Here is a 25944-nt window from a genome sequence, read left to right as displayed (position 1 = left end):
CCTGGCCCACTTGGCCCTCAGGGTTTTGGCCAGATACATTCCTGGCCCTCAGAAGTGAGAAAAAGAGACCTCACCCCAGGAATCTGTCTGGAGAGTGGCAGAGAGTGCAGAAAAGGAGACAGAAGCAGGGGAGTGGGGGGAGGAACTCCTGAGGACCCCCGGGTGAGGACCCCCACTAGAACCAAGCATCCATTTTTCACAAGATACAAATGACTCCCTTGCCATTCGGTTCTGACTTCATGCATTGACTGGAAGGCAACAGAAACCAGGTTGATTAATCTCACAGAAATCCCTTCAGTTGCCTCCACAGTTGCATTGCTAGAAGGCTAGAGACTTATTTCTTCTCCTCTTCCTGCTCTTTCTTTTGAAAAAGATAGCTCATGGTCTGGGATCTGGTGCAGTCCAGGCCTGGTTCCCAGCAAGACTCATCCATGCTTGCTCAGGGAACCATCCCCCCCCCACCCCGTCCTGCAAATTCTGTAACAGAACAATGTATTTGCTTTGTAGGATTTGCTGCAGCTTCTCATTTAGAAGGGCAGAACTTGTCAGAAGACCAAAGGGTTCCTTCCGATCTCTCAGAGGCTTCCTGAGAGCACAAATGGAGGAGCAAGATTCAGCCAGCTCTGAAGCAGGAAGACGCCATGCCAGCCAAACTGGGAGCAGTGGGGGATTCTGGGAAAACCCAGTGCAGAAGATCCTGGGTGAGGAGGACACCCTCCGCTCAGAGGTGCAGAGCCAGCAGTTGAGGCAGTTCTGCTGCCAGGAGGCCAAAGGACCCCGAGAGGCTTGCAGACGACTCTGCCACCTTGACCATCAGTGGCTGAAGCCAGAAAGGCACACGAAAGCTGAGATGCTGGACCTGGTGATCTTGGAGCAGTTCCTGGCTGTCCTTCCACCAGAGATGGAGAGTTGGGTGAGGGAATGCGGAGCGGAGACCAGTTCCCAGGCGGTGGCCCTGGCCGAAGGTTTCCTCCTGAGTCAGGCAGAGGAGAGAAAGCAGGTGAGAGAGACTTCCCTCTGGGTACTCCCAAGGGGCTCCAAACAGGACAGAGAACATCCCATAATGCTCTGCTGATGGCCCATCTGTTTTCTTGGAAAGCATCCATGGAATGAGATCTCACACCCTTCAAGTCTTTGCCATTCTCTGTCTAATATTTCTCACCATTCTCTGTTTTGAATCCTTGTTTCTTTTTCAGGGAAAGGATCTCTTTGCAGAAATGGACCTGGATTCCTGTGAGGCAGAGAGGCCTCCGTTGGACACCAGAGAGAGGCCACTGGGTAAGGAGGAAGGTGGTTTTCTCCATTTGGTCTCATTCTGTTGGTTTTCCAACTCATCTGGGGGTTCTTTTCATCTTGTTTTGTGAGGAGACAGTTGGGAACAAGGGTCCAGAGGAGGGGAGATGTATTTCTGCACAAACAAACATATGAAATGGGCACAAACGTCCAAATGCTCTCAGCAGGAAAGGCTTTCTCAAAGGCCCACCTGTAGTAAGAGATGCCCTGTTTCACCTGTGAGAGAAGCAGGCACTCCAGGCGTCCTGATCACCTTTTTTCTCTTGCAGGTGACAGAATGATGCTGGCAAGACTTCCTGATCCGTCTTTTCATGGGGGCAGAAGGGAAGCAGCGGCTGTGGAACCAGATCAGGTCAGGGGAAGCTGCCTTGTGGGGACAGAGGCCGAGGGATGGAGCAGTGTCATGGACCGGTTGGGCACAGAGGAATGGTGGGAGGAAGCAGCTGGGAAACCAGGAAGGGAAGATGGCTGAGAGCCCAAGAAGTAGAGGTGGAGGAAGCATGGGCGTTTAGAGGGGGGGAAAGGGAGAAGGCTGGGAAGAGGAGGTGTCAGAAGCTGAAGGGTTTACAGGGCTTAGTGAGCTGGGAGACACTGTGGCAGAATGCAGTGCAGAATCAGAGGCAGAAGAGGAAGGAGGCGAGTGGGAGAGGAAGGTCGAGAGGCAGAGGTGAGTCAGGATAAGGAAGAGCCACCGGTGGATCCCTCTCCTTTTGCCAGAAGCCACCCTCCCTGCTTGTCTCTCAGAGCCGGGAGACCCCCTGCAATGCAGGAATCTCTGCTAGATCATCCAAGACAGATGGCCATCCAAAATAGGCTTATTTTATTTCCAGATTGATCACTGAGTGCTAAAATCGGTTTCTAAGCAGTGGACAAATGAGAACAAATAGTGGCCTGGATTCACCTAACCAGCCCCATTGGCTGCAAAATGGGCCCTGCCCCCCATTCCTCCCCCTCTCCATGCCCCCATGAACACCTGGATTTTGGCTCTAGGGCATTAGGAGGGAACTCCCCAGAATAGCTCAGGAGGAGAGGAGAAAGTGGACCCTTTCATCAGGCAAACTGGAATGCTTGTGTAGGCAGAATGACTTGGAAAACACAAGGTGGAGAACCACGTATTTGCACAAAGACGAATTCCCATAATTAAAACTTAGAATAACATAAGCATCCAGAATTAAAATATGCAGCAAAGCAGTCCTGTTGAAACAACTCCCCTGCGTGAGTGCCTGAGGGCCCTGCTCCTGTCACTCACCACCTGGCCCTGGGCAGGGCCTGAATCCCCATAAGGACTGCTTGCTGCCCAGGAGGACTCCCCTGCGTGAGTGCCTGAGGGCCCCGCTTCTGCCACTCACCACCTGGCCCAGGGTGGGGCCTGACAGGCCTCGTAAGGACGGTTGCTGCTGCTGCTGTTGCTGCTGCTGCTGGCGAGGAGGACGCAATGTTCTTTTAAAATTGTTTTTAAAATTTTCTTTTTTCCCTTTTGATTACTTTTTTTGGGGGGGTGGCATGGATGTTTGGTTGGGTTCAGGAATTAGATTTTTTTTATATAAGGGCTTTATTTCTTAAGGGGAGGGGTCAGGGCTGCCAGGTAGTGGGTCCCAGCCCACAAAATAGCTGGGGCATGTTCCAGGGGGGTGGGGGATGCACTGGGACAACCGATCTCAGTGATCACAGGTAGGAGGAGGAGGTACGTCAAGACCAGACCATGTCATTACAGAGGAGGCTGTTTTAGTCGTTGTTTGAGGACTATCCCTGTCTCCGGGTCTGGTCCTGACTGGACGGATACTAGAATTAGCAAGGGATACCCACATGACCTGAAGGTGCTGCTGTGCAATGCCAGGTCAATGATTCATAAAACCACTGCCATCCATGACTTGATCATGGATGGAGGACTTGACCTGGCATGTGTAACAGAGACTTGGTTGGAAGAAGCAGATGGGCCGCCTTCGATTGCATGGAGCCCACTCAGTCCCGTGGTTTTCCATGGATCTGAGGGCAATGAAACAATCGCTGAGATGACTAGAGCGCCGGTGGCGGATAACTCATTCTGAAGCTGACCGGACACGGGTTAGGGTTCAATGTTGAGCCTACCATGTGGTGGTAGCGACAGCGAAGAAGACTTTCTGCATCTGCAGAAAGCAGCAGCAGGAGACTTTTTCAGGTGGTTTGCAATTTAGCGGAACCACCTGCTACAACGGGGCCCAGTATGGGCCACATGATCTCCTGCAATGATTTTGCAAAGTTTTTTGCAGACAAAGTCGCTCAGATTCAGGAAGAGGTAGACTCCACCGTGGCAGCAGGGCCAGGGCAGGAGAGTGCTAGTGTCCGGTCTAGTCAAGTTGCGTGGGATCAATTCCAATCTGTTACCTCCGAGGATGTGGACAGGCTGCTTGGACAAGTGAAACCAACCACCTGTCTCCTTGATCCTTGCCCATCCTGGCTTATAAAAGCTAGCCGGGAAGGGTTGGGCGATGGGCTTTGCGAGGTGGTGAATGCTTCTCTCTGTGAGGGAGCCTTCCCAGACGCTATGAAAGAGGCGGCTATCAAACAGCTTATTTAAAAACCATCTTTAGATGCTGCCAATATGGCTACCTATCGCCTAGTCTCAAATCTTCCATTCTTGGGCAAGGTGATCGAGCGAGTGGTTGCTGAACAACCATAACATACTTCTGGACCGTCTTGAGGGGCTGGGAGCTGGGGGCACTGTCATACAGTAGTTCCCCTCCTTCCTCCTGGTCCGTATTCAGAAAGTGGTGGTGGGGGATGAGTGTTCAGACCCCTGGCTCTCACTTGTGGGGTTCCTCAGGGTTCTGTCCTCTCCCCCATGCTTTTCAACATCTACATGCAGCTGCCGGGAGAGATCATCAGGGGGTTTGGGCTGGGTGCTCATCAGTATGCGGATGATACCCAGCTCTACCTCTCTTTCAAATCAGAACCAGTGAAGGCGGTGAAGGTCCTGTTTGAGTGTCTGGAGGCTGTTGGAGGAAGGATGGCGGCTAACAGATTGAGACTGAATCCTGACAAGACAGAAGTACTGTTTTTGGGGGACAGGAGGTGGGCAGGTGTGGGGGACTCCCTGGTCCTGAATGGGGTAACTGCCCCTGAAGGACCAGGTGCGCAGCCTGGGAGTCATTCTGGACTTGTGCCTCCATGGAGGCACAAGTCAATTGTGTGTCCAGGGCAGCTGTTTATCAGCTCCATCTGTTATGCAGGCTGAGACCCTATCTGCTCGCAGACTGGCTCACCAGAGTGGTGCATGCTCTGGTTATCTCTCACTTGGACTACTGCAATGCGCTCTATGTGGGGCTACTTTTGAAGGTGACCCGGAAACTACAACTAATCCAAAATGCGGCAGCTAGACCAGTGTTTCCCAAACGTTTTTGGGCAACGGCACACCTGTTTGCCGGAAAAAAATCTCGCGGCACACCACCATTAAAGCCCCGCCCCGTGACGTCAGCGCGCAGCGTCACGCCGGGAGGGACGCACAAAAGTTAAAGTTTTTTCCCTCCCCGCGAAGCAACGAAAGAGGGCGCCTCAACTCCGGGAGGTGGGCAGGGAGCGGGGGGAGCGGCCAGACGGGCTCCGCTGGGGGACTTTCGGCTGCCGGAGGCGGGGAAGGGGCGGCTGCAGCGGACCCGGAAGTGGTTGCGCCCATCGGGGGCGGTGGGAGCGCGCCATGCAGGTTGGTGGGTGGGGGAAGGAGAGGAAGAGGAGGGGGCGGCGGCGGCGGCCGGAGGCTGGACGGATCCGCGCAGGGACGGCGCGCGAGCCGGGAGGAGGCGCGAAGAAGGAGGCAAGGCGAGAGCAGCGCGGCTCGGGATGCATTCGGACTGCCGGCTGCTGCGCCCGAGACACGGGGTATGGTGAGCAGCCCGGAGCGCCCGCTCCCCCGGGGGACCCGGCCGGCGCTGGCCTCCCTCCTCCTCCTCCTGTTGCTGCTCAGGCGGGACGCGGCGGCGCAGAAAGGTGCGTGCGGGAGCCCCGCCGGGAGGGGAGGGACCAGAGCCTTCCCGCCTTTCTTGCTTGGCGCCCACCCAAAAGCCCGCCGGGTTTTCGCGCCTTCCTCCAGTAGGCCGGCCGAAGCGAGCGGCGATGGGATGTGGGAGCTCGCTCGCTCGCCGCCCCGCGTGTGCTCGCCGCCGCCGCCCCGCCTCTCGCCGCCCGACTCGCCCGTCTCCCTCCCACGGAACACAAGGCAATGTTCGGCGGCACACTAGTGTGCCGCGGAACACCGGTTGGGAAACACTGAGCTAGACTGATGACTGGGAGTGACCGTCGAGACGATATAACACCGGTCTTGAAAGACCTACACTGGCTCCCAGTACGTTTCTGAGCACAATTCAAAGTGTTTCTGCTGACCTTGAAAGCCCTAAACGGCCTCGGTCCGGTATACCTGAAGGAGCATCTCCACCTCCATCGTTCTTCCCAGACACTGAGATCCAGTGCTGAGGGCCTTCTGGCGGTTCCCTCGCTGCAGAAGCCAAGTTATAGGGAACCAGGCAGAGGGCCTTGTCGGTAGTGGCACCCGCCCTGTGGAACGACCTCCCACCAGATGTCAAAGAGAAAAATAACTACCAAACTTTTAGAAGACATCTAAAGGCAGCCCTGTTTAGGGAAGCTTTTAAAGTTTAATAGATTATTGTATTTTAGTGTTTTGTTGGAAGCCGCCCACAAAGACAAATACCCATAATTAAAACACAGAATAAAATAAGCACCCATAATTACCCAATGCAATTCTGGGCTGCATCAATAGGAGTATAGCATCTAGATCAAGAGAAGTAATAGTGCCACTGTATTCTGCTCTGGTCAGACCTCACCTGGAGTACTGTGTCCAGTTCTGGGCACCACAATTCAAGAAGGACACTGACAAACTGGAACGTGTCCAGAGGAGGGCAACCAAAATGGTCAAAGGCCTGGAAATGATGCCTTATGAGGAACGGCTAAGGGAGCTGGGCATGTTTAGCCTGGAGAAGAGGAGGTTAAGGGGTGATATGATAGCCATGTTCAAATATATAAAAGGATGTCACATAGAGGAGGGAGAAAGGTTGTTTTCTGCTGCTCCAGAGAAGCGGACACGGAGCAATGGATCCAAACTACAAGAAAGAAGATTCCACCTAAACATTAGGAAGAACTTCCTGACAGTAAGAGCTGTTCGACAGTGGAATTTGCTGCCAAGGAGTGTGGTGGAGTCTCCTACTTTGGAGGTCTTTAAGCAGAGGCTTGACAACCATATGTCAGGAGTGCTCTGATGGTGTTTCCTGCTTGGCAGGGGGTTGGACTCGATGGCCCTTGTGGTCTCTTCCAACTCTATGATTCTATGATTCTATGAATTAAAATGTGCAGCAAAGCAATCCTATTGAAACAAAACCGCAATTAACAGGAAGGAAACAACAGAGCATTGTGTAGCAGATCATATTTCTGCTGTCTCAGAGGAGGGCATTTCCCTTTTTCTTTTAGGGTCCAGTGTGCTTTGAAGATGTCGCTGTTCGTTTCACGGATGAGGAGTGGGCGTTGCTGGATCCTGACCAGAGAGCTCTGCATAAGGACGTCATGGAGGAGAATCGTGGGATCGTGGCCTCTCTTGGTAAGGCTCCCTGTGGAATCGTCATATCTGCCTGTAAATTCAAAAAATACCTCTATGGGACCAACCTCATATATTTTTACAGAGCTCAACAGCGCCCCCTATAACACCTGGGAACCTAACACCCCCACAATAAAGAGTAAATTACAGTTTTTTCTTTGAACAATCTTCCTCAAATTATTCCTTTTTCTACCAGGATTGGGCTGGTCTGAACTTCCCAGGCCATCTTCAATGTCAGCTTCAGAATTGTTAGGAAAGCTAAGTAGCTTCAGGTTTTTGTTTTTGCTCCTGTCAGTCTTGGGTTGACCAAAGAGAGGACTGGCAGCGAAGCTCAGGTGCTGCCAGCCAGAGAAGAAGCAGGCCTAGGGAGAGGAGAGTTAGCAGCGGAAGGCAGAGAGGAGGGGGAGAGGAACTGTCATCTGAGCTCTGAACAAAGGGGAGAAGAAAAACAGAGACAGTGACAGACAGCTGTGTGAGAGCTACAGGAGTGAGTCAGACACTGGAATTCAGGAAGCATTCTCTGCCAGATTTAAAGATACTGGAAGAGAAGGTGGGGGCTTCCTTGCTGGGGAAGGGGGAGGAGCTCAGTCCGGGCAACTCCATCTTGTGGGGAGGACGATGAGTAGAGGAGCTCCGTCCAAGTTTGTTGTTTTAGCAATAAATCTGAAATTATTAACAGAGTCGTCTCACGTTTGTGGGAGAGACCAAGCCATAACAAGGACTGACATTGGAGATGGAGGGATGCCATGACTGGGCCAAACAAAATCCATCCCAGAGAAGAGCTAGGCTTATGGAATCTCAGGTAGTAGTAGCAGTGATGAGGATGAGGATGATACAGTGGTACCTCGGTTTACAAACTTAATCTTTTCCGGAACAGGACAGTTCTTAAATCGAGGTACCACTGTAGTAATAATAATAATAATAATAATATTTTTTATTTCTACCTCCCATCTGGCTGGGTTGCCGCAGCCACTCTGGGTGGCTTCCAACACATATATCATCATGAAACATAAATAATAATATTCTGATGCCATATAAAAAGAACGTTAACTTAAAATGAACAACTTATACTAGTGGCTGAAATTGTGGAAACCTTTTGTGAAAAGTGTATTTCTGAGGTTTGATGGCTCCTAACACCACTTTTGTGTGGAGTAATACCATAAAATTATATAGCAATGGAAGGATAATGAAGAAGAAGAAGAATAAATAATAATTATAAATTTTATTTATATCCTGCCCTCCCCAGCCGCTCAGGGCGGCTAACAACAATACAAAAGTACAAAAGTACAGCATAAACAACACTCTAAAATCATTCATTATAAAATTAATTAATTCAAGCCACTTGCAACCATTGGGCCAGAGCTCTGCGAAGATTGCCGAGGGAGTCAGAATGTAATGCAATGACTTTTATGAAGGAGTTTTTATTAGAACAGCAATCATAAAGAAAAAAACGTGAAACCTTTGGTTACCTTTAGCTTTCATTACGGCCTTACAATGCCTTCCCATGAAGTGAACCAAGTTTTTAGTTCTGCAGCTGTAAGAATGTCAAACCAAGACTGAATTATTGCCTCTGTTGATTGGGCTTTATTGCTGGGTTGCCTCTGATTAACAAGTTTCTTTCATCAGCTGATTTCCGATTGGATTAAAGTTTTGGCTATTCCCAGACCATTCCGGGAGTGGAATGGGATCATCTTGAAAGCACCATTTGCACACAGCAGCAACAGGACATGGAGCTGAATCCTGTTGAAATAAATAAATATGCTTCAGTATCTGGGAAAAGATCACCTGCGGAACGCTTCAGTTTGGGCTCAAGCATTTCATTTATGTATTTGGGGGGCGTTTAAAGTTAAAGGGACCCCTGACTGCTAAGTCCAGTGGCGAACGACTCTTGGGTTGTGGCACTCATCTCGCTTTATTGGCCAAGGGAGCCGGTGTACAGCTTCCAGGTCATGTGGTCAGCATGACCAATCCTCTTCTGGCGAACCAGAGCAGCACACGGAAATGCCGTTTTAAACCAACTAACTTGTTAGCAATCAACTAACCAACTTGTTAGCAATCACGTAACACACTGACAAAAGTCAACCTAAGCATGTTGTGCTTCCTTTTTCTGCTTATTTGGCGATAATGTTTGATAGAATAATTGAACAAACTTTCTTGGATTGCATTCTTGATTAAATTATCTTCCCACTGATAAATAACTTTATAATATTACTCTAAAAGAAGTGGGGTTATGAGCCATCAAACCTCTGAAATACACTTTTTTCCCAAAAGGCTTCCACAGTTTTGGCCACTGTTGTTGTTGTTTAATCGCTTAGTCGTGTCCGACTCTTCGTGATCCCAGGGACCAGAGCACGCCAGGCACTTCTGTCTTCCGCTGTCTCCCGCAGTTTGCTCAAACTCATGCTCATAGCTTCGAGAACACTGTCCAACCATCTCGTCCTCTGTCATCCCCTTCTCCTTGTGCCCTCCATCTTTCCCAACATCAGGGTCTTTTCCAAGGAGTCTTCTCTTCTCATGAGGTGGCCAAAGTGTTGGAGCCTCAGCTTCAGGGTCTGTCCTTCCAGTGAGCACTCAGGGCTGATTTCCTTAAGATTGGATAGGTTTGATCTTCTTGCAGTCCATGGGACTCTCAGGAGTCTCCTCCAGCAACATAATTCAAAAGCATCCATTCTTTGGTGATAAGCCTTCTTTATTCTCCAGCTCTCACTTCCATACATCACTACTGGGAAAACCAGAGCTTTAACTATATGGACCTTTGTTGGCAAGGTGATGTCTCTGCTTTTAAAGATACTATCTAAGTTGGTCATTGCTTTTCTCTCAAAAAGCAAGTGTCTTTAAATTTCGTGACTGCTGTCACCATCTGCAGTGATCATGGAGCCCAAGGAAATAAAATCTCTCACTGCCTCCATTTCTTCCCCTTCTATTTGCCAGGAGGTGGCCGTGATCTTCCTTTTTTTGATGTTGAGCTTCAGACCATATTTTGCACTCTCTTTCACCCTCATTAAAAGGTTCTTTAATTCCTCCTCACTTTCTGCCCTCAAGGTTGTGTCATCTGCATATCTGATATTTCTTCCGGCAATCTTAATTTTGGCTTGGGATTCATCCAGCCCAGCCTTTTGCATGATGAATTCTGCATATAAGTTAAATAAGCAGGGAGACAGTATACAGCCTTGCCGTACTCCTTTCCCAATTTTGAACCAATCAGTTGTTCCACATCCAGTTCTAACTGTAGCTTCTTGTCCAACATAGAGATTTCTCAGGAGACAGATGAGATGATCAGGCACTCCCATTTCTTTAAGAACTTGCCATTGTTTGCTGTGGTCAACACAGTCAAAGGCTTTTGCATAGTCAATGAGGCAGAAGTAGATGTCTTTCTAGAACTCTCTAGCTTTCTCTATAATCCAGCGCATGTTTGCAATTTGGTCTCTGGTTCCTCTGCCCCTTCGAAATCCAGCTTGCACTTCTGGGAGTTCTCGGTCCACATACTGCTTAAGCCTGCCTTATAGAATTTTAAGCATAACCTTGCTTATGTGATTTGAGTGCAATTGTGCGGTAGTTGGAGCATTCTTTGGCACTGCCCTTCTTTGGGATTGGGATGTAGACTGATCTTCTCCAATCTTCTGGCCACTGCTTAGTTTTCCAAACTTGCTGGCATATTGAGTGTAGCACCTTAACAGCATCATCTTTTAAAATTTTAAATAGTTCAGCTGGAATATCATCACTTCCACTGGCCTTGTTATTAGCAGTGCTTTCTAAGGCCCATTTGACTTCACTCTCCAGGATGTCTGGCTCAAGGTCAGCAACCACACTACCTGGGGTGTATGAGACATCCATATCTTTCTGGTATAATTCCTCTGTGTATTCTTGCCACCTCTTCTTGATGTCTTCTGCTTCTGTTAGGTCCTTACCACTTTTGTCCTTTATTATGGTAATCTGTGTACAAAGTGTTCCTTTCATATCTCCAATTTTCTTGAACACATCTCTGCTTTTTCCCATTCTATTGTTTTCCTCTATTTCTTTGCATAGCTTCTCTGAGTTATTCAAGTCCCTTCGCCACGGCAAGGCAGTGATCTATGAAGGGGATTTTGATCACTACTGTGTATCAAAAAAAGCAACATTCAACAATTCATCAGAATCCAATAATAAATATGTTGGTTAATGACAAACAACACAGGTAATGAACACATACCCAATTTGACGTGCAGTGTAAATTAATAATGCTGAGTTTTTAAGTGAAAGAATAAGAGCTTTACTGAGTTAAAATAAACTTCTTCATAAAAACATGGTTCCAAACAGTTTGACTGAGATTACATACTGACTCTGCTCACAACTGAGGTGGACTGACTCTGACTGAAATCTTACAGAGAACACAGAGAGAAAATGGCTGCCAGGTCACATGTCAGAGTGACTCAACAGTTAGCAGTTAGGCCTGAATGACTTTAGTAGACCCAAATGATTGTGCATTCCCAGCACCTCCCAGCCTGTTTCCTGCTTCTGCTCTCATGTGTCTTTGTCATACGACACAACACCCTTCAGTTCTTCTCCATTTATTCCGGAGGCTCTAATCCCTTTTTGTCTCCATTGCAGATTCTGATGAATCGGAAATCGAGAACAAAGGTGACTGTGAAAAAATCCCCAGAGAGGAGAAGCCACATAAAAATTTGGAGTGTGGAGAAAGCTGCAGTGAGAGCTCCCATTACACTTACCATCAACAAAACCTTATTGGAAATAAACTCTATCAGTGCATGGAATGTGGAAAAAGCTTCAGTCACAGCCAGAATCTTGTTTCCCATCAAAGAATTCATACAGGGGAGAAACCCTATCAGTGTGTGGAATGTGGAAAGAGCTTCACTGATAGCTCCTCACTCACTTATCATCAAAGGATTCATACAGGGGAGAAACCTTATCAGTGTGTGGAATGTGGAAAGAGCTTCTTTCACAGCCACAGTCTCACTTCCCATCAAAGAATTCATACAAGGGAGAAACCTTATCAGTGTGTGGAATGTGGAAAGAGCTTCACTGATAGCTCCTCCCTCACCTCCCATCAAAGGATTCATACAGGGGAGAAACCCTATCAGTGTGTGGTATGTGGAAAGAGCTTCAGTCAGAGCTCCCATCTCACTTCCCATCAAAGAATTCATACAGGGGAGAAACCCTATCAATGTGTGGAATGTGGAAAGAGCTTCACTGATAGCTCCTCTCTCACCTCCCATCAAAGGATTCATACAGGGGAGAAACCTTATCAGTGCATGAAATGTGGAAAGAGCTTCAGTCACAGCCACAATCTCACTTCCCATCAAAGAATTCATACAGGGGAGAAACCCTATCAGTGTGTGGAATGTGGAAAGAGCTTCAATCAGAGCTCCGCTCTCACTTCCCATAAAAGAATTCATACAGGGGAGAAACCTTATCAGTGTGTGGAATGTGGAAAGAGCTTCAGTCACAGCCACCATCTCACTTCCCATCAAAGAATTCATACAGTGACCAAACCCTATCAGTGTGTGGAATGTGGAAAGAGCTTCAGTCAGAGCTCCCATCTCAGTTCCCATCAAAGAATTCATACAGTGGGAAAACCCTATCAGTGTGTGGAATGTGGAAAGAGCTTCACTGATAGCTCCTTTCTCACTTCCCATCAAAGAATTCATATAGGGGCAAAACCCTATCATTGTGTGGAATGTGGAAAGAGCTTCAGAAACAGCCGCAATCTCACTTCCCATCAAAGAATTCATACAGGGGAGAAGCCCTATCAGTGTGTAGAATGTGGAAAGAGCTTCATTCAGAGCTCCTCTCTCACTTCCCATCAAAGAATTCATACAGGGGAGAAACCCTATCAGTGTGTGGAATGTGGAAAGAGCTTCACTGATAGCTCCTCTCTCACTTCCCATCAAAGAATTCATACAGGGGCAAAACCCTATCAGTGTGTGGAATGTGGAAAGAGCTTCCGTCAGAGCTCCCATCTCACTTCCCATCAAAGAATTCATACAGGGGAGAAACCCTATCAGTGTGTGGAATGTGGAAAGAGCTTCAGTCAGACTTTCTCTCTTACTTCCCATCAAAAAATTCATACAGGGTTGAAACCCTATCAGTGTGTGGAATGTGGAAAGAGCTTCACTCATACCTCCTCTCTCACGACCCATCAAAGGATTCATACAGGGGAGAAACCTTATCAGTGTGTGGAATGTGGAAAGAGCTTCAGTCAGAGCTCCCATCTCACTACCCATCAAAGAATTCACACAGGGGAGAAACCTTATCAGTGTGTGGAATGTTGAAGGAGCTTCAGTAACAGCCGGAATCTCACTTCCCATCAAAGAATCCATACAAAGGTGGGGAAAACCATTATACAGCTTTAGAATCCAGGCTTTGGCTAATTGACGTGTATGAAGATCAAAGTATTATGGGCCTTAATTTATGATGAGTCAAAAAAAGTGTTTGGCATAACCTTTCTAAAAAGACCCGAGGGATTTCTGTTAAGTATTGTTGGCAGGGACATCCCGAATGCCTTTAGAGAGGTATTTTTATATGCAACGGCCACAGCTCGGACTGGCATAACAAGCTACAAGAATTTGCTGAAATGGTTCAGTTGACAAATAGCCTGAGAGGCACTTCAAAACAAAAAAAAAATAAAAAATGGGATAGATATATGTTCAAAATACAGTAAAGTTTCGCTATCTATGCTAGCATTCAATTGACGTTGGAAAAGACTGAGTTGAGAAATAAGACCAAGGGTACATATTGATATAGGAATGTATTAGAAAAAATGTAAAGAAATATACAATAATAAGAATACATTCATTTGTGAAAAAGGAATATAGAACGGGATAGACAGGAAGTCCAAAGTGTTGGTACATATATGATTTTGGAATAATTTTTTGTCCTTGTTTTTTTTCCTTTTAGCATGTAAACTTTGTATACATGTTGAAAATTATAGTAAAAGAAGCCTTGTGATGTAACATGATCATGTTTACCGATATAACATAAGAACATTAATAAATAATTTTAAAAAAGACATCTAATGCCCTTTTAACATGTGATGTTTTGTGTTTTTATGTGGTGTTTTTATGTTGTAACCATCCTGAGGCCTTTGGGTGTAGGGAATAGGCTACAACCCTTAAAGGTCTGGGGGTCTTTGACCCATCCCCCAATAAAATATTTGAGGATGCCACCCCCCAGTTTTGGGTGTGTTTTTCCCCCTAAACACAACCTTTTATCCTTCTCTTAAAAAATTAAAAAATAAACTCACAAAGGTCATGAGGAAAACAAAATACAAGAAAATACAAACGTGGACAGGTCCCATCTTTCTGTGCAAAACGCAAAAGTTTCTTTAAAAGAGGCTTTCCCAAACTTGGGTCCCCAGCAGCTCCCGGACTACAGCTCCCATCATCCCTCCCTATTGGTCCTGCTAGCGAGGGATGATGGGAGCCGTAGTCCAAAACCAGCTGGAGACCCAAGTTTGCTTTAAAGGGAAAGTAGGCTGGCCCTGTGACACCCTCTGCTGGACAAAAGCACTGCCCCAGAATCTGAACCACCCCCAGTACTGCTAATTGGAATTTATAGAGCGCAAAACTGAAGTTTGATCGGCACTTCAACCTCTTGGGAGCTTCTAGGCCAGGGGTGTCAAACTCAAATTCATCGGGGGCCGCGTCTGCAGTTTGGTCACCCTCAAAGGGCCGGTTGTATCTGTAGGAGTATGTGTCCACTCTTTATTATCATAAATTATTGTCACTGCATTCAATTATTACTGTTTTTTGTAATAATGTAGACAGTCCAGAAGGATGTTATGGTCGATTGTATCAAAGGCCGCTGAGAGATCCAGCAGAACTAGGAAACAAAGTTGTTACAAAGAATGAGCCCTAATGAGACAATTGCTGCAATCCTATGTGCATTTACTTGAAACTCCTGTCGAAGAAAGTGAGGCTGGCTTCTGAGTAAACATACACGGCATGGGGCTGTAAATAAAATGTTTGTGGGGGGGGGAGAGAGAGCTCTGACAGGAAAGCATCAACATGCCTTGTGCACTCTCATTTTCCTTGGCTAATTCCCCTGCCCCCCCCATATCGGGGTGCCATTGCATAGCGCAAAAGGCGAAAGAGCGCGAGCGCGCTGCCTGCAACTGGATCTCCAGCTTCTTCCTGTCCTTCCCCAAGGCGGGAGGGAGAGATCAAGGCGGAGCTGCTGGCAGGGCGGAGAGCGAGCCACCCAATTGTGTGACCGAGTGATGGAAGGGCTGCAAGGAGCCGAGTCCGATCTCCCAGGAATGTGCCAGCGGGACTGACATGTGCCGGAAGGCAGGGAGAACCGGCCAGCGCCGCTGCGCGGGCGCGGAGTCCAACTTGTGGAGCTGAGATAGAGAGCCGGGCGCCAGATCGCCTTCCTCGCTTGGCTTGCCGCGAAATTGCAAGAGGAGGAGGAGGAGGAAGGCGGCGGTGGGGGCGGGGAGTGGAGGGGGTGCCAGGGAACACAGCCCCCTCCCATCACGGCCATCATCATCGCCGCCCCCACTTTACATTTATTTTAAGGGTGTTTGGAGTGTGTGTGCGCACGCCCCCCTCTCTCTCCCACTCACCCCCCCACCAGCCACCCCATATTCCCAAAGAACAACTTGATCATGGGCATCATCGGTCCTGGAAAGGCTGGCTGTGCAAAGATGGAGAGGGAGGCGAAATGAAGAGGAAGGGAAGCCCCGGGTTGGTGAAATCCAGCGCGGAGGAGAAGAGGACGCCTCCCGCAGGGCGAGTTTGCACCCCGGAGAAGATCCAAGGCTGGAATAAAAAAGTTTCTCCGAGGAGAAAGACTCCCCCTCCGCGGCACGGAGAGACCTGACCTTCCGCTTGCTCTTTTTGAGCAGTGAGCAGGAGAGAGAAGCCAGCTGCCCGCCTCGCTTCGGCCCCCGACGATGAAGGCGCAAGTTGAGAGACATTTGAAGCAGCAGCCACGTCCTTAAGAGCGACGGGGGGAGGCGAGTAGGGAGCCGCACCATGTAAACTTCCTTGTGTCAAAAAAACAAACAAAACCAAGAATAAAAGGTGAAGGCTGGCGGCCAGCGGCAGCTACACGGGCCACATGACGAGGTCTGGCGGGCCGGATTTGGCCCGCGGGCCTTGTGTATGACACCCGTGACCTAGAGTACCCACAGAATTGTGGCGTCTACTGGCAACACACATAGGAGAACAAATGAAAGACTAACACAAGGGGCAGGCAAAAAGCTGGAAAGGGCCATACCAAATGGACATCCGGTGTGAAGAGGTCACTTTCCCCACTGCTGAACAATGCCACAGGTAGAGGAGATGGAATGCTAGAAGTGTCTCTGGGGAAAGGGGAGCTGCTGGGAAACTGAACTATGGGCTCAAAGTATTACTTTTTAAAAAAGTTGCCTTTATAGGCATTGCCATTCCAATGGCATGCACGCATCATGTGATTGATTGTGCAAGGCGGGCCTTACCTGGCCCCCCATCAATATTTTATTCAAGTCGGCAGCACTGGGTCATGTGGTTTCCAAATTAGATAAAAGACATGAATCTCCTTCCTTTGCACATGTTCCAGCTTGTCAATATCCTCATTTATTCTTTTTAAAATTTATTTGCGTTCATCTGAAGATTTTACAATATAAATATACAGGATGAAAGTCCTCTGTGAGATTTATGTGAAGAAGCTGGTAAAATGTGGGCTGAATGAGGTAACTCTTAGGTGGATTTGACTGGCCGAACCCAAAGAGGACTCCTTCATGGTTCCTCCTCATCCTGGGGAAAAGTGACCAGAGGGGTGCTGCAGGGTTCTGTCCTGGGCCCGTTGCTCAACGTCTTGATAATTGACATGGATGAAGGAACTGAGGGGATGCTCATCACATTTGCAGACATCACCAAAGGGATTATAATGGCATCCTCTCTCTTCTTCAGCAACAGACAGGGAGACAAAGAACAGTGCAAAAGCGCAGCAGAGCGGAAGAGGTAAGACTGACTTCTGTTCTTACACTTTCCAAGCCTAGGAAACTAAACAGGTTCATGTTCAAAATGAACTTTCTTAAACACCCTTTTTGTTTAGTATCCCAAACCAAGCGCTGCCAAAAGAAAAATGGATATTAATTATGTATGCTACACCAGCGGCCAGAATCTTGATTGCACAATATTGGAAGACAGAAGACATACCATCAAAGGAATAATGGCAAGAAAAACAGAGTTGGCTAAGCTAACGGATAAACTATGAGAAAAGGACAAAAAGGACTTCAAAAGAGTCTGGGAACCATTTACAGTCTATTTGCAGAAACAACAAAATGGACTGGATTCACTGGCAGGGTTTGAATAAACGTTCACAACTTTATTTCAGTTACAGATAGGTAGCCGTGTTGGTCTGCCATAGTCAAAATAAAAAAATTCCTTCCAGTAGCACCTTAAAGACCAGTGTGTATCTGAAGAAGTGTGCATGCACACGAAAGCTCATACCAAGAACTAACTTAGTTGGTCTTTAAGGTGCTACTGGAAGGAATTTTTTTATTTTAACTTTATTTCAGTAACAGATACTTTAGAGAAATGATTTGGGAAATTGCTTTTATATAAGAAAAGCAGGATACAACAAATAAAGCTAAATAACTCAGCAGAGGGGAAGTTGAGGGAAGTCCAGAGGAAGGGAGGGAAAACAATGGTAAATAACATGATGATTGAGATCTGTATTTTTATTTGTTATAAAATAAATATTCGTTTTATTTTTAAAAAAGCAAGTAAACAGAGACATGTGACATACTAGCCACATATCCAGCAACGGGAGGAGTGAATTGCTAACACAACACACATGATTGCAGGTGTTACAGAAATGACATGGGGTGGCAAATCTTTAAAGTCGTCACAATGTGTTCAATTCTGGGCATCACCGAAGGAGAAGGGATGTGTCTGCAAGCATTGGAGAGTGAATTTTAAGTTATGGTGGGGTGGGGTGGGGTGATGGGCTGAAATTCAGCCAAGCTTTGCTCTTTGGTAGAAAAAGATGGAAGGATTGGTTTTCAGAGTTTGGAATAGAGTGTTAAGAAGTGGGAGGTGAAAGCGGTGATGTTTTGAAGCAGAGCTGGCGATATCAAGCATTTGAGTGATTATCTGGGGATTTTCATCACTTTGTCTGTTATTCAAATCGGACTTCAAATAGGCTAAAGTCCAGCCAAAGTTTAAAGCACATACAAATTCATAATTAGGTGGAATGTGCCTTGACCAAACTTTTATTACTGGCTTTTGGTGGGAAAGTTGAGTTGTTGGGTTGTCTGAATGTTGAAGTTCTGATCTATTTAAAGTTTCAGATCTATAAGCCTGCTTGCTAAGCAAAAAGAAACAGGAAAGCATACATATCAGAAACGTCTTAGGACATCAGACTGGGAAAGGGGATTTTAAACTAACTGAAAAGGTTTTATGCCCTTGGGAATTTGGTCTCTTAAATCTTAAATCTACCCCTTTGCCTTCCTTGAGTCCCTGGTAAGAAAAGCTAATCATGGCTTTATTCAAATGATAATTTAGTCAGGTGATGCAACACTTCAAATGGTATAATAGATTGCTGAATCATGTACCCTGTACATGTACAGTGGCTACGTTAGTTTAAAAAAAGAAGAAAATAAAAGAAAAAGTAGGTTTAAACCAAGAGGTGACAAAGCTATGCTCTGCACATGAAACTTGATTCAAATTTCTTTTTGTAAAATTGGGAGCCATTGAGGGAACGGCAGTGAGAAGGACCCCTTTTGTGTGTTTGTGTAAAATGGTTGGTTGCCCCAAATCTTTGCCCCAGGGGGTCCCAAAGGGGAAATAAGGGTGAAGTACTGAACCATCAACAATGGAAGAAAGGTTGCCAAGGTCCAAATCTAACATGCAAGATTCTTTCCACAGGTAAATTTCAGAGTTCTCCCACTCTGAATTGTCTCTGAGTAGTTGTTTTTTAATGGATTTTTATGAATTTTATCAGGTTTTGTTTTGTGTGTATATACCTAAGCACTATAGCAGGGACGTCCAACTTCCAAGAGACGTTACTAACTCCCAGTAATAAAAAACCTGCCAGTCATCTACCCATTGTCTTGGCCCAGAGTTGTTGAGCTTTTCTCAGGGAGCAGTGACCAGAGTTGTGGATCCACCAGTAGATCGCGACTGACCTGTTGCACGTACCTCCATTCTAGGAACAGCATCCCTGACGCAGAATTTCACAGGAAGTCCCTAAGATGATTCCCCTTTTAGACAGGATACGTGAACCTAGGCCAGTAGGGTCCTCCTCTCTGTCAGACGGACAACCCCCTCCCCAAAGCCCCTCCCTCCCCCACCTCCCCACGGGGGTCCCTCCCCAGAACGGACTCCGCTGTCCGGTGTTTGGACACCTGAAGGGCATGGAGGCCTCTCAGGGCAGCTGCCTGGCAGCTCTGCATCACCTGGAGCAAGAGATCTTGTTCTGGCTCCAGCAAAAGTCAGGCTGTCAGTTCCTCTCAACTGAGAGTCCTGGCAGGGGGGACCAGGTCTGAGGGATCCTCTCCCTCATAGCTGTCAATTTTTCCCTTTTCTTGCGAGGAATCCTATTCAGAATAAGGGAATTTCCCTTTAAAAAAAGGGAAACGTTGACAGCTATGCTCTCCCTACTCTTGTTTCCTCCAATACTCACCATTGCTGGATGAAGAAAGTCTGTGGCACATCTTCAAGAAGAGAAAAACAAGTAATAAATGAAATAAGAAACTGAGAAAATAAGAATCCACTGATTGCCTCGCCTTGTCCTCCATCAACTGCCACCAACTGCTCTCTCCTCCACTCGCCTCACTACTAACCCAAAATGGCCGCCTGCAAGTCTGTGGTCCTTGTCACCATGGCAACCCCCCTCACCTGGACCTGGGCCCACCTGGCTCCACCTATTGGGAGATAATCTATAATGAAATGGGGGAAAAAACCTTTGTTAAAAGATCTGAAGCATTTTTATTAGGTACTTTAGGGCAGGATTTACCAAAAGATAAGGAAAATCTATTCCTGTATGTGACAACAGCGGCCAGAATTTTACTAGCTTAAAGATGGAAAAGCGATGAAATACCAGCGAAAGAACCCTGGCAAGAAAAGTTGATGAAATACGCTGTAGAGTGTGGTGGTTAAAGAGTAAACCTCCTTGTGCTTCGTGCCTGAGGGAGGGACTCCTAAGGGAAGTCACTCAGAATGTCACATCACAGTCCTTTGTTCTGTGAGTCGGCTTTCGATTTCAGTTGGAGTGTGTCGGAGTTATGCTTTGAGACGGAGAAGATGTCTGCATCTTCCGATGGTGTAATTTACTGCTTGTAAATAAAGCTGGATCTCCTGCCAGGACTACAAAGGCAGTTCTGAGGTCGCTGGCGAAGACAGGAGCCGATGTCTTCGGAGCCTGGTTTGGCAGAAGAGTGAGTAGTCCTTTGTAGTCCTGGCAGGAGATCCAGCTGGCACAGTGTCTCCTTGCACTCCCTTCTCATCACTTAGCAACCAAAAGTTGTGAAAGCAGACTCACAGAACAAAGGACTGTGACATCCTGACTGACTTCCCATAGGAGTCCCTCCCTCAGGCACGAAGCACAAGGAGATTTACTCTTTCACCACCACACTCTACACCCCCTCTTGAGGGGAAACACATACCCACTGTTATCCCAAACCCAGACCTTCGCAGAACTCTCCATGCCTCTGGAAGGTTAGTGGTTTCGTGAAACCATCGGCGAGGTTCCTAGCTGAGGGACAGTACTTCAGCGTAACTAACCCCTCCTGAACACTCTGACACTAGCAAGAAAAGTTGATGGAATAGGCTGAAATGGCAAAGCTAACTGAGAGACTTAAAGATAAGGGCAATAATGACTTTTAAAAAGATTGGGAACCTTTTAAGATGTATATACAGAAACAATGCATAGAAATGAACTCACTGGCAGGATTTGAGTAATGGAAAAATACAAACAGAAAATACAATTATGAGGTAAAAATGAGAAGAAGAGACAAATGTTATAACCTTCGTTTTAATATATAAGGAATACAAAATTATAAGCAAAAGAAACAGAGGTGTTATAAACCAGGAAGGGAAGTTGGGGGAAGTTGTGTGGTGGCGGGGTGTTAATCCAAATTGTAAAATGTAATTTGAATGTTTGATTATGTTAAAATTTCTTTAATTAAGTTATTTTTTTAAAAAAGAAAAGAAAGAAAAGCAATGGCTCCTCTTACTTAAGGGCCCCACAGACCTCATGGGACACCAGAGCAGATTCCCTTGTGGCTTTTTTGAGTTGACCAGCAATGGGGGTTGCATTTCCTTATTTCCAGGAGGGCTGTTGCTGAAGCACATGACATGCTCTTCACACTTAGTTATCTATTAGGAACACAGGCACAAATTATTGTGTGTGTGTTTGTATTTGCAAACTACCCCAGTCGCTGAGCGGTGAGATTCCAGGGGTCCCAGGCGCTTTCCCATCTTCGGTTTCCTTGGAACGAAGGTCAGCGGAGACTGGGGCGTCTTTATGATATCTAGTTTTATTTACTCACATACACAACCGGAGTGTAGGACGGAGGGGCTCACAGCATCAACACCCATCTTGCTTCTCTATTAGTCGCAGCTTTGGATCCAGCACAGAGCAAGCTGGTTTCAGGGTTTCCCACAACTCTCTCTGGGTCTTGCTTTCCTACCTAGCAGCCAGGTGAGATGGGAGGGGGGAGGACAGCCCCCCCATTAGCTGCAGCTCTTGCAACCCAGCTCCTTCGTTGGGGATGGTGAGGAGGACACTCTATGGCCAGCGAAGGCCCTTGTCTTGCCAAGAAACTTGTCTGTGGGAATCGTGCATCCATAATCCTATGGAAAGGGTGAATGTCTTCTAGAATTCTCTGGTGTCACCAGAAGAGAAAGCCGTTCTTTTCAGTTAGGTCTGTTCTCAACTGCAGAGGATGAGTAGCTTGGACTTTGTTTTGCGCGAAAGGTGGTTGCTGCTTGTAGTTATTTAACTGCAGTGTTTCATCGGCTGGTGTCTTGAGCAGCAACCTCTGGAAACGAAGGGCTAAAAACTGGGGCTGCTCTCCAAAATTATCTGGTCCCTTTTAACTTCATATTTCAGCTGGTTGACTAAAATTCCTTATTCTGGCTGCTGGTCCCTTATTTTCAAGGCTGCTGGTCCCTTATTTTCAAATCTGTAAGTTGACAGTTATGGCTTGATGTCACATTTTAACACAGTTTGCAGCACATCTGCAAAGAGAAGGACATGGGGACAGGTGAGTCCGTCCCTGAGCACCTGGCAAGGCTATTCCAAGAGTTTCCTCCTGGATTCCAAGTCCTACTACAGGGGAGGGACACCCCAGGCCTTGGGGGCTAATCCTGGCCTCCTTCAACCAGAATGTGGCTCCCCAGGCTAAGGAGATGGTCAATCTCCAGTTCCTCTCCACCCTTTTAAAATTTAAATATCAAAACAGATCCCAACTTTCAGAGCATGTAAATCACAAGAGTGGAAAGACTGCTGCGCCACTCACAGAAATAGGACTACACTTCCTTCTCCCACCTTTAAAGTATACGTAAGGAACCTCAACTTCGCTCTTCAAGCCAAAAGACAACACTTCCCCGTCCCCGGGCAAAACCCCTGGGCTTTCATTGGTAGAGCCGCCACCACACTTGTGGCATTTACCTCAGCGGAACGCAAGGACTGACTGAGCGGGCGGCGAGATGCTTTCAGCCTCGGACACTTGGCGGGTTCTGAAAAGGCTGTGCAGGCCAGATTCATGACCCTGGCAGGCTGGATTCGGCCCACGGGACATAGTTTGAGGACCCCTGGTCTACACTGACTGGCAGCAGCTCCCCAGAGTTTCAGGCAGGGATTTTGTCCAGCCCTTGTAGGAGATGTCAGGGGTTGACTCTGGGACATTCTGCATGCCAAGCAGATGCTCTAGGGCTCCCCATATTTCACTAGCCATTCAATGTTATGCTATTAGCAACCATGGAGATTCCACCTGCCTCTTTCAAAAGGAGAACACTCAACTGATCAATTTCAACAACAACAACAATAATATTTATACCCTGCCCATCTGGCTGGGTTCCCCAGCCACTCTGGGCGGCTTCCAACAAAATATTAAAATACAATAGTCCATCAAATATTAAAAGCTTCCCCAAACATAACAGCAACCATCCATTTTCAGTTCATTGAATTGGCAATTAAGCATTTCTGGAAAGGGAAATGGCATACTTTTGTATATTAGCATAAAAAGCATGCATGAGAAAGTATTACTCATTTATGATTAGAATAGGATTAATTTATTTTGAAATTCACTGGGTTCCTCCTTGGCAGCCAGTGCGATTGTTTCAGCAGGGCTAGAACTCAGGACCCGCTGCCTTGAGGGACATCTAAGAGCAGTTGGGCAGGGAAAGGTCTCCCTTGGGAGGTGGTGGACTCTCCTTCCTTGGAGGTTTCTAAGCAGAGATCGGACGGCCATCTGCCATGGATGCTTTAGCTGAGATTCCTGCCTTGCTGGGGGTTGGACTAGATGACCCTGGGATCCCCTCCTATCTCTCCACTCCTGAATTCCAGGAGGAGCTTCCTTGCCTCCTGCAAAGCCCTTTTCCCTGCAAGCTCTTCCTCTGGCTTCCGCCCAAGGGAGGGAGATGCTCAGAGTCCAGCCAAGAGCCTCACCCCCAAAAGGATATCTGGGCATTGGCGTAGCCAAGGGGGCAGCTGCCCCCCTTAATCCATAAAAAATAATAAGAATCTGAGGTTCTGCCAAGCGAGAGAGGGCTGAGGTGGAGGGACTCGGCTTGGCAAGGGTTAAAGGGAAGTGAGCTGCCTTCCTAGAGAGGCCAGGAAGCAAGAGGGGGCCAGGTCCTCCAGAGCCAAGGCCCCTCCCTCCCCAGTCCTTTCCTTGCTTTGGGGTCTCCTGCAAGGGCTGCCTCGCTGTCCCCTCCTGGGATCTGGTGAGTCTCCTCTCTCTCCCCCCAGAGGGTGCAGTGGGGAGACGGGGGGGGGGGGGTCCCAGGGCTGCAGCAGGGGAGGATGCCTGGGGGGCCTGATCCGGGAGGGGCCAGGTCTGCCACGCTCTCCTTCCTGGAGATCAGAGGATCCCAAACTCATTTGGCCCTCTGCCCCCCCTTCAGAAAATATCTCCCTTTTTTAAACAAAGGAGTCCCTGGGACTTTAACTCTGTGTGACATCGCTCAGCCTCATTGCACGACAGAGGAAACATGTGCAAATGGTTTTCCAAAGCTGGACGAGGAGGTGGACTAGCCCCTCCCCCCAAAGAAAACCCCACGTGCAGGAAGGAAGTTAAGGTGGGAGAGAAAGGCCAGGAAGAATGAGAGGGATCCCAGTCCATAGTCTGGCTGCTGCATTGCAGACCAGTTTCCCCAGTCATCTCCAAGGGCAGCTCCCCACGGAGGCCACTGCAGCAATCCCCTCGCACCCAGAGCATGGCATCCCAGGACCACATCCTCTCTGTCCCAAAGGGATTGTTGCTGGCAAAGCAGCCGGAAATGGGCGCTGCTCCTCACTGAGCCTCCTGGGACCTTGACATGAATGGCTGTGTGGGTGTTAAGCTATCTAACAGAATAATAATAGGAATAGGAATAATAATATTAAAATAAAAAATTACCCACCTAAATTTCAAAGGAGATGTCTTTGGCTTTGCCCACTTGGCTCTCAGGGGGTTGGTCAGATACATACCTGGCCCTCAGAGCAAAGGGGACCCCACCCCAGGAGAGTGGCAGAGAGTCCAAGTACAAGAAAAGGAGACAGAAGCAGGAGAGTGGGGGGGGGAGCAACTCCTGAGGACCCCCGGGTGCGGACCCCCACTAGAGCCAAGCATCCGTTTTCACAAAATACAAATGACTCCCTTGTCAGTCGGTTCTGACTTCATGCATTGACTGGGAGGCAGCAGAAACCAGGGTGATTAATCTCCCAAAAATCCCTTCAGTTGCCTCCACATTTTGCACTGCTAGAAGGCTAGAGACTTATTTCTTCTCCTCTTCCTGCTCTTCCTTCTCAAAAAGATACCTCACGGACTGGGATGCGCTGAAGTCCAGCCCTGGTTCCCAGCAAGACTCATCCATGCTTGCTCAGGGAAATATTTCTTTTCCTGTCCCAAAAATTTTGTAACAGAACAATGTATTTGCTTTGTAGGATTTGCTACAGCTTCTCATTTAGAAGGGCAGAACTTGGCAGAAGACCAAAGGGTTCCTTCCGATCTCTCAGAGGCTTCCTGAGAGCACAAATGGAGGAGCAAGATTCAGCCAGCTCTGAAGCAGGAAGACGCCATGCCAGCCAAACTGGGAGCAGTGGGGGATTCTGGGAAAACCCAGTGCAGAAGATCCTGGGTGAGGAGGACACCCTCCGCTCAGAGGTGCAGAGCCAGCAGGTGAGGCAGTTCTGCTTCCAGGAGGCCAAAGGACCCCGAGAGGTTTGCAGCCGACTCTACCACCTTGACCATCAGTGGCTGAAGCCAGAAAGGCACACAAAAGCTGAGATGCTGGACCTGGTGATCTTGGAGCAGTTCCTGGCTGTCCTTCCTCCGGAGATGGAGAGCTGGGTGAGGGAATGCGGAGCGGAGACCAGTTCCCAGGCGGTGGCCCTGGCCGAAGGTTTCCTCCTGAGTCAGGCAGAGGAGAGAAAGCAGGTGAGGGAGACTTTCCTCTGGATACTCCCAAGGGGCTCCAAACAGGACAGAGAACATCCCATAATGCTCTGCTGATGGCCCATCCGTTTTCTGGGAAAGCATCCATGGAATGAGATCTCGCAGTCTTTCTCACCATTCTCTGTTTTGAATCCTTGTTTCTTTCTCAGGGAAAGGATCTCTTTGCAGAAATGGACCTGGATTCCTGTGAGGCAGAGAGGCCTCCGTTGGACACCAGAGAGAGGCCACTGGGTAAGGAGGAAGGTGGTTTTCTCCATTTGGTCTCATTCTGTTGGTTTTCCAACTCATCTGGGGGTACTTTTCATCTTGTTTTGTGAGGAGACAGTTGTGAACAAGGGTCCAGAGGAGGGGAGATGTATTTCTGCACAACAAACATATGAAATGGGCACAAACGTCCAAATGCTCTCAGTAGGTAAGTTTCTCAAAAGCCCATCTGTAGTAAGAGATGCCCTGTTTCACCTGTGAGAGAAGCAGGCACTCC

The 25944-nt window shown here is 47.8% G+C and overlaps 2 protein-coding genes and 2 long non-coding RNA genes across 6 annotated transcripts in view; 3 read left to right on the top strand and 1 right to left on the bottom strand.

The window, feature by feature from the left end:
- LOC308579475 (uncharacterized protein) overlaps nucleotides 1–14361 on the top strand; it is a 40146-nt gene extending 25785 nt beyond the window's left edge. Inside the window, exons 2-6 of one of the 3 annotated variants that reach the window (XM_081214022.1) lie at nucleotides 508–1000; nucleotides 1197–1278; nucleotides 1563–1645; nucleotides 6748–6874; nucleotides 11459–14361. In XM_081214022.1, the coding sequence (XP_081070148.1) occupies nucleotides 599–1000; nucleotides 1197–1278; nucleotides 1563–1645; nucleotides 6748–6874; nucleotides 11459–13140 (2376 nt within the window). In that variant the 5' untranslated portion in view covers nucleotides 508–598 and the 3' untranslated portion in view covers nucleotides 13141–14361. The remainder of the gene's footprint in view (nucleotides 1–507; nucleotides 1001–1196; nucleotides 1279–1562; nucleotides 1646–6747; nucleotides 6875–11458) is intronic. The other 2 variants (XM_081214021.1, XM_081214023.1) reach the window with 2 other exon arrangements.
- The window catches only part of LOC308579497, a 40769-nt gene extending 20844 nt beyond the window's left edge, over nucleotides 1–19925 (bottom strand). The window contains exons 1-2 of the long non-coding RNA XR_014004507.1: nucleotides 19484–19925; nucleotides 8341–8611 (exon numbers count right to left, since the gene is read on the bottom strand). This is a non-coding gene — a long non-coding RNA (uncharacterized lncRNA). The remainder of the gene's footprint in view (nucleotides 1–8340; nucleotides 8612–19483) is intronic.
- On the top strand, nucleotides 15994–19753 carry LOC308579498. Its single transcript, XR_014004508.1, has 2 exons — nucleotides 15994–16865; nucleotides 17591–19753. It is a non-coding gene; the product is annotated as an uncharacterized lncRNA (long non-coding RNA).
- Nucleotides 19926–20766: 841 nt separating the features above from the next.
- On the top strand, nucleotides 20767–25694 carry LOC308579468 (zinc finger protein 165-like; the record flags this gene model as incomplete). The annotated part of the gene is made up of 3 exons (XM_081214000.1): nucleotides 20767–20793; nucleotides 24953–25445; nucleotides 25613–25694. Coding segments are annotated over exons 1-3 (580 nt in total), but the record flags the coding sequence as incomplete, so codon positions are not given.
- Between the last annotated feature and the right edge of the window lie 250 nt (nucleotides 25695–25944).

Source organism: Podarcis bocagei, assembly GCF_964188305.1.
Source record: "Podarcis bocagei genome assembly, contig: HAP1_SCAFFOLD_44, whole genome shotgun sequence".
In the NCBI taxonomy this organism is placed as follows: Eukaryota; Metazoa; Chordata; class Lepidosauria; order Squamata; family Lacertidae; genus Podarcis; species Podarcis bocagei.
This window is presented reverse-complemented; position numbering and strand designations above follow the sequence as displayed.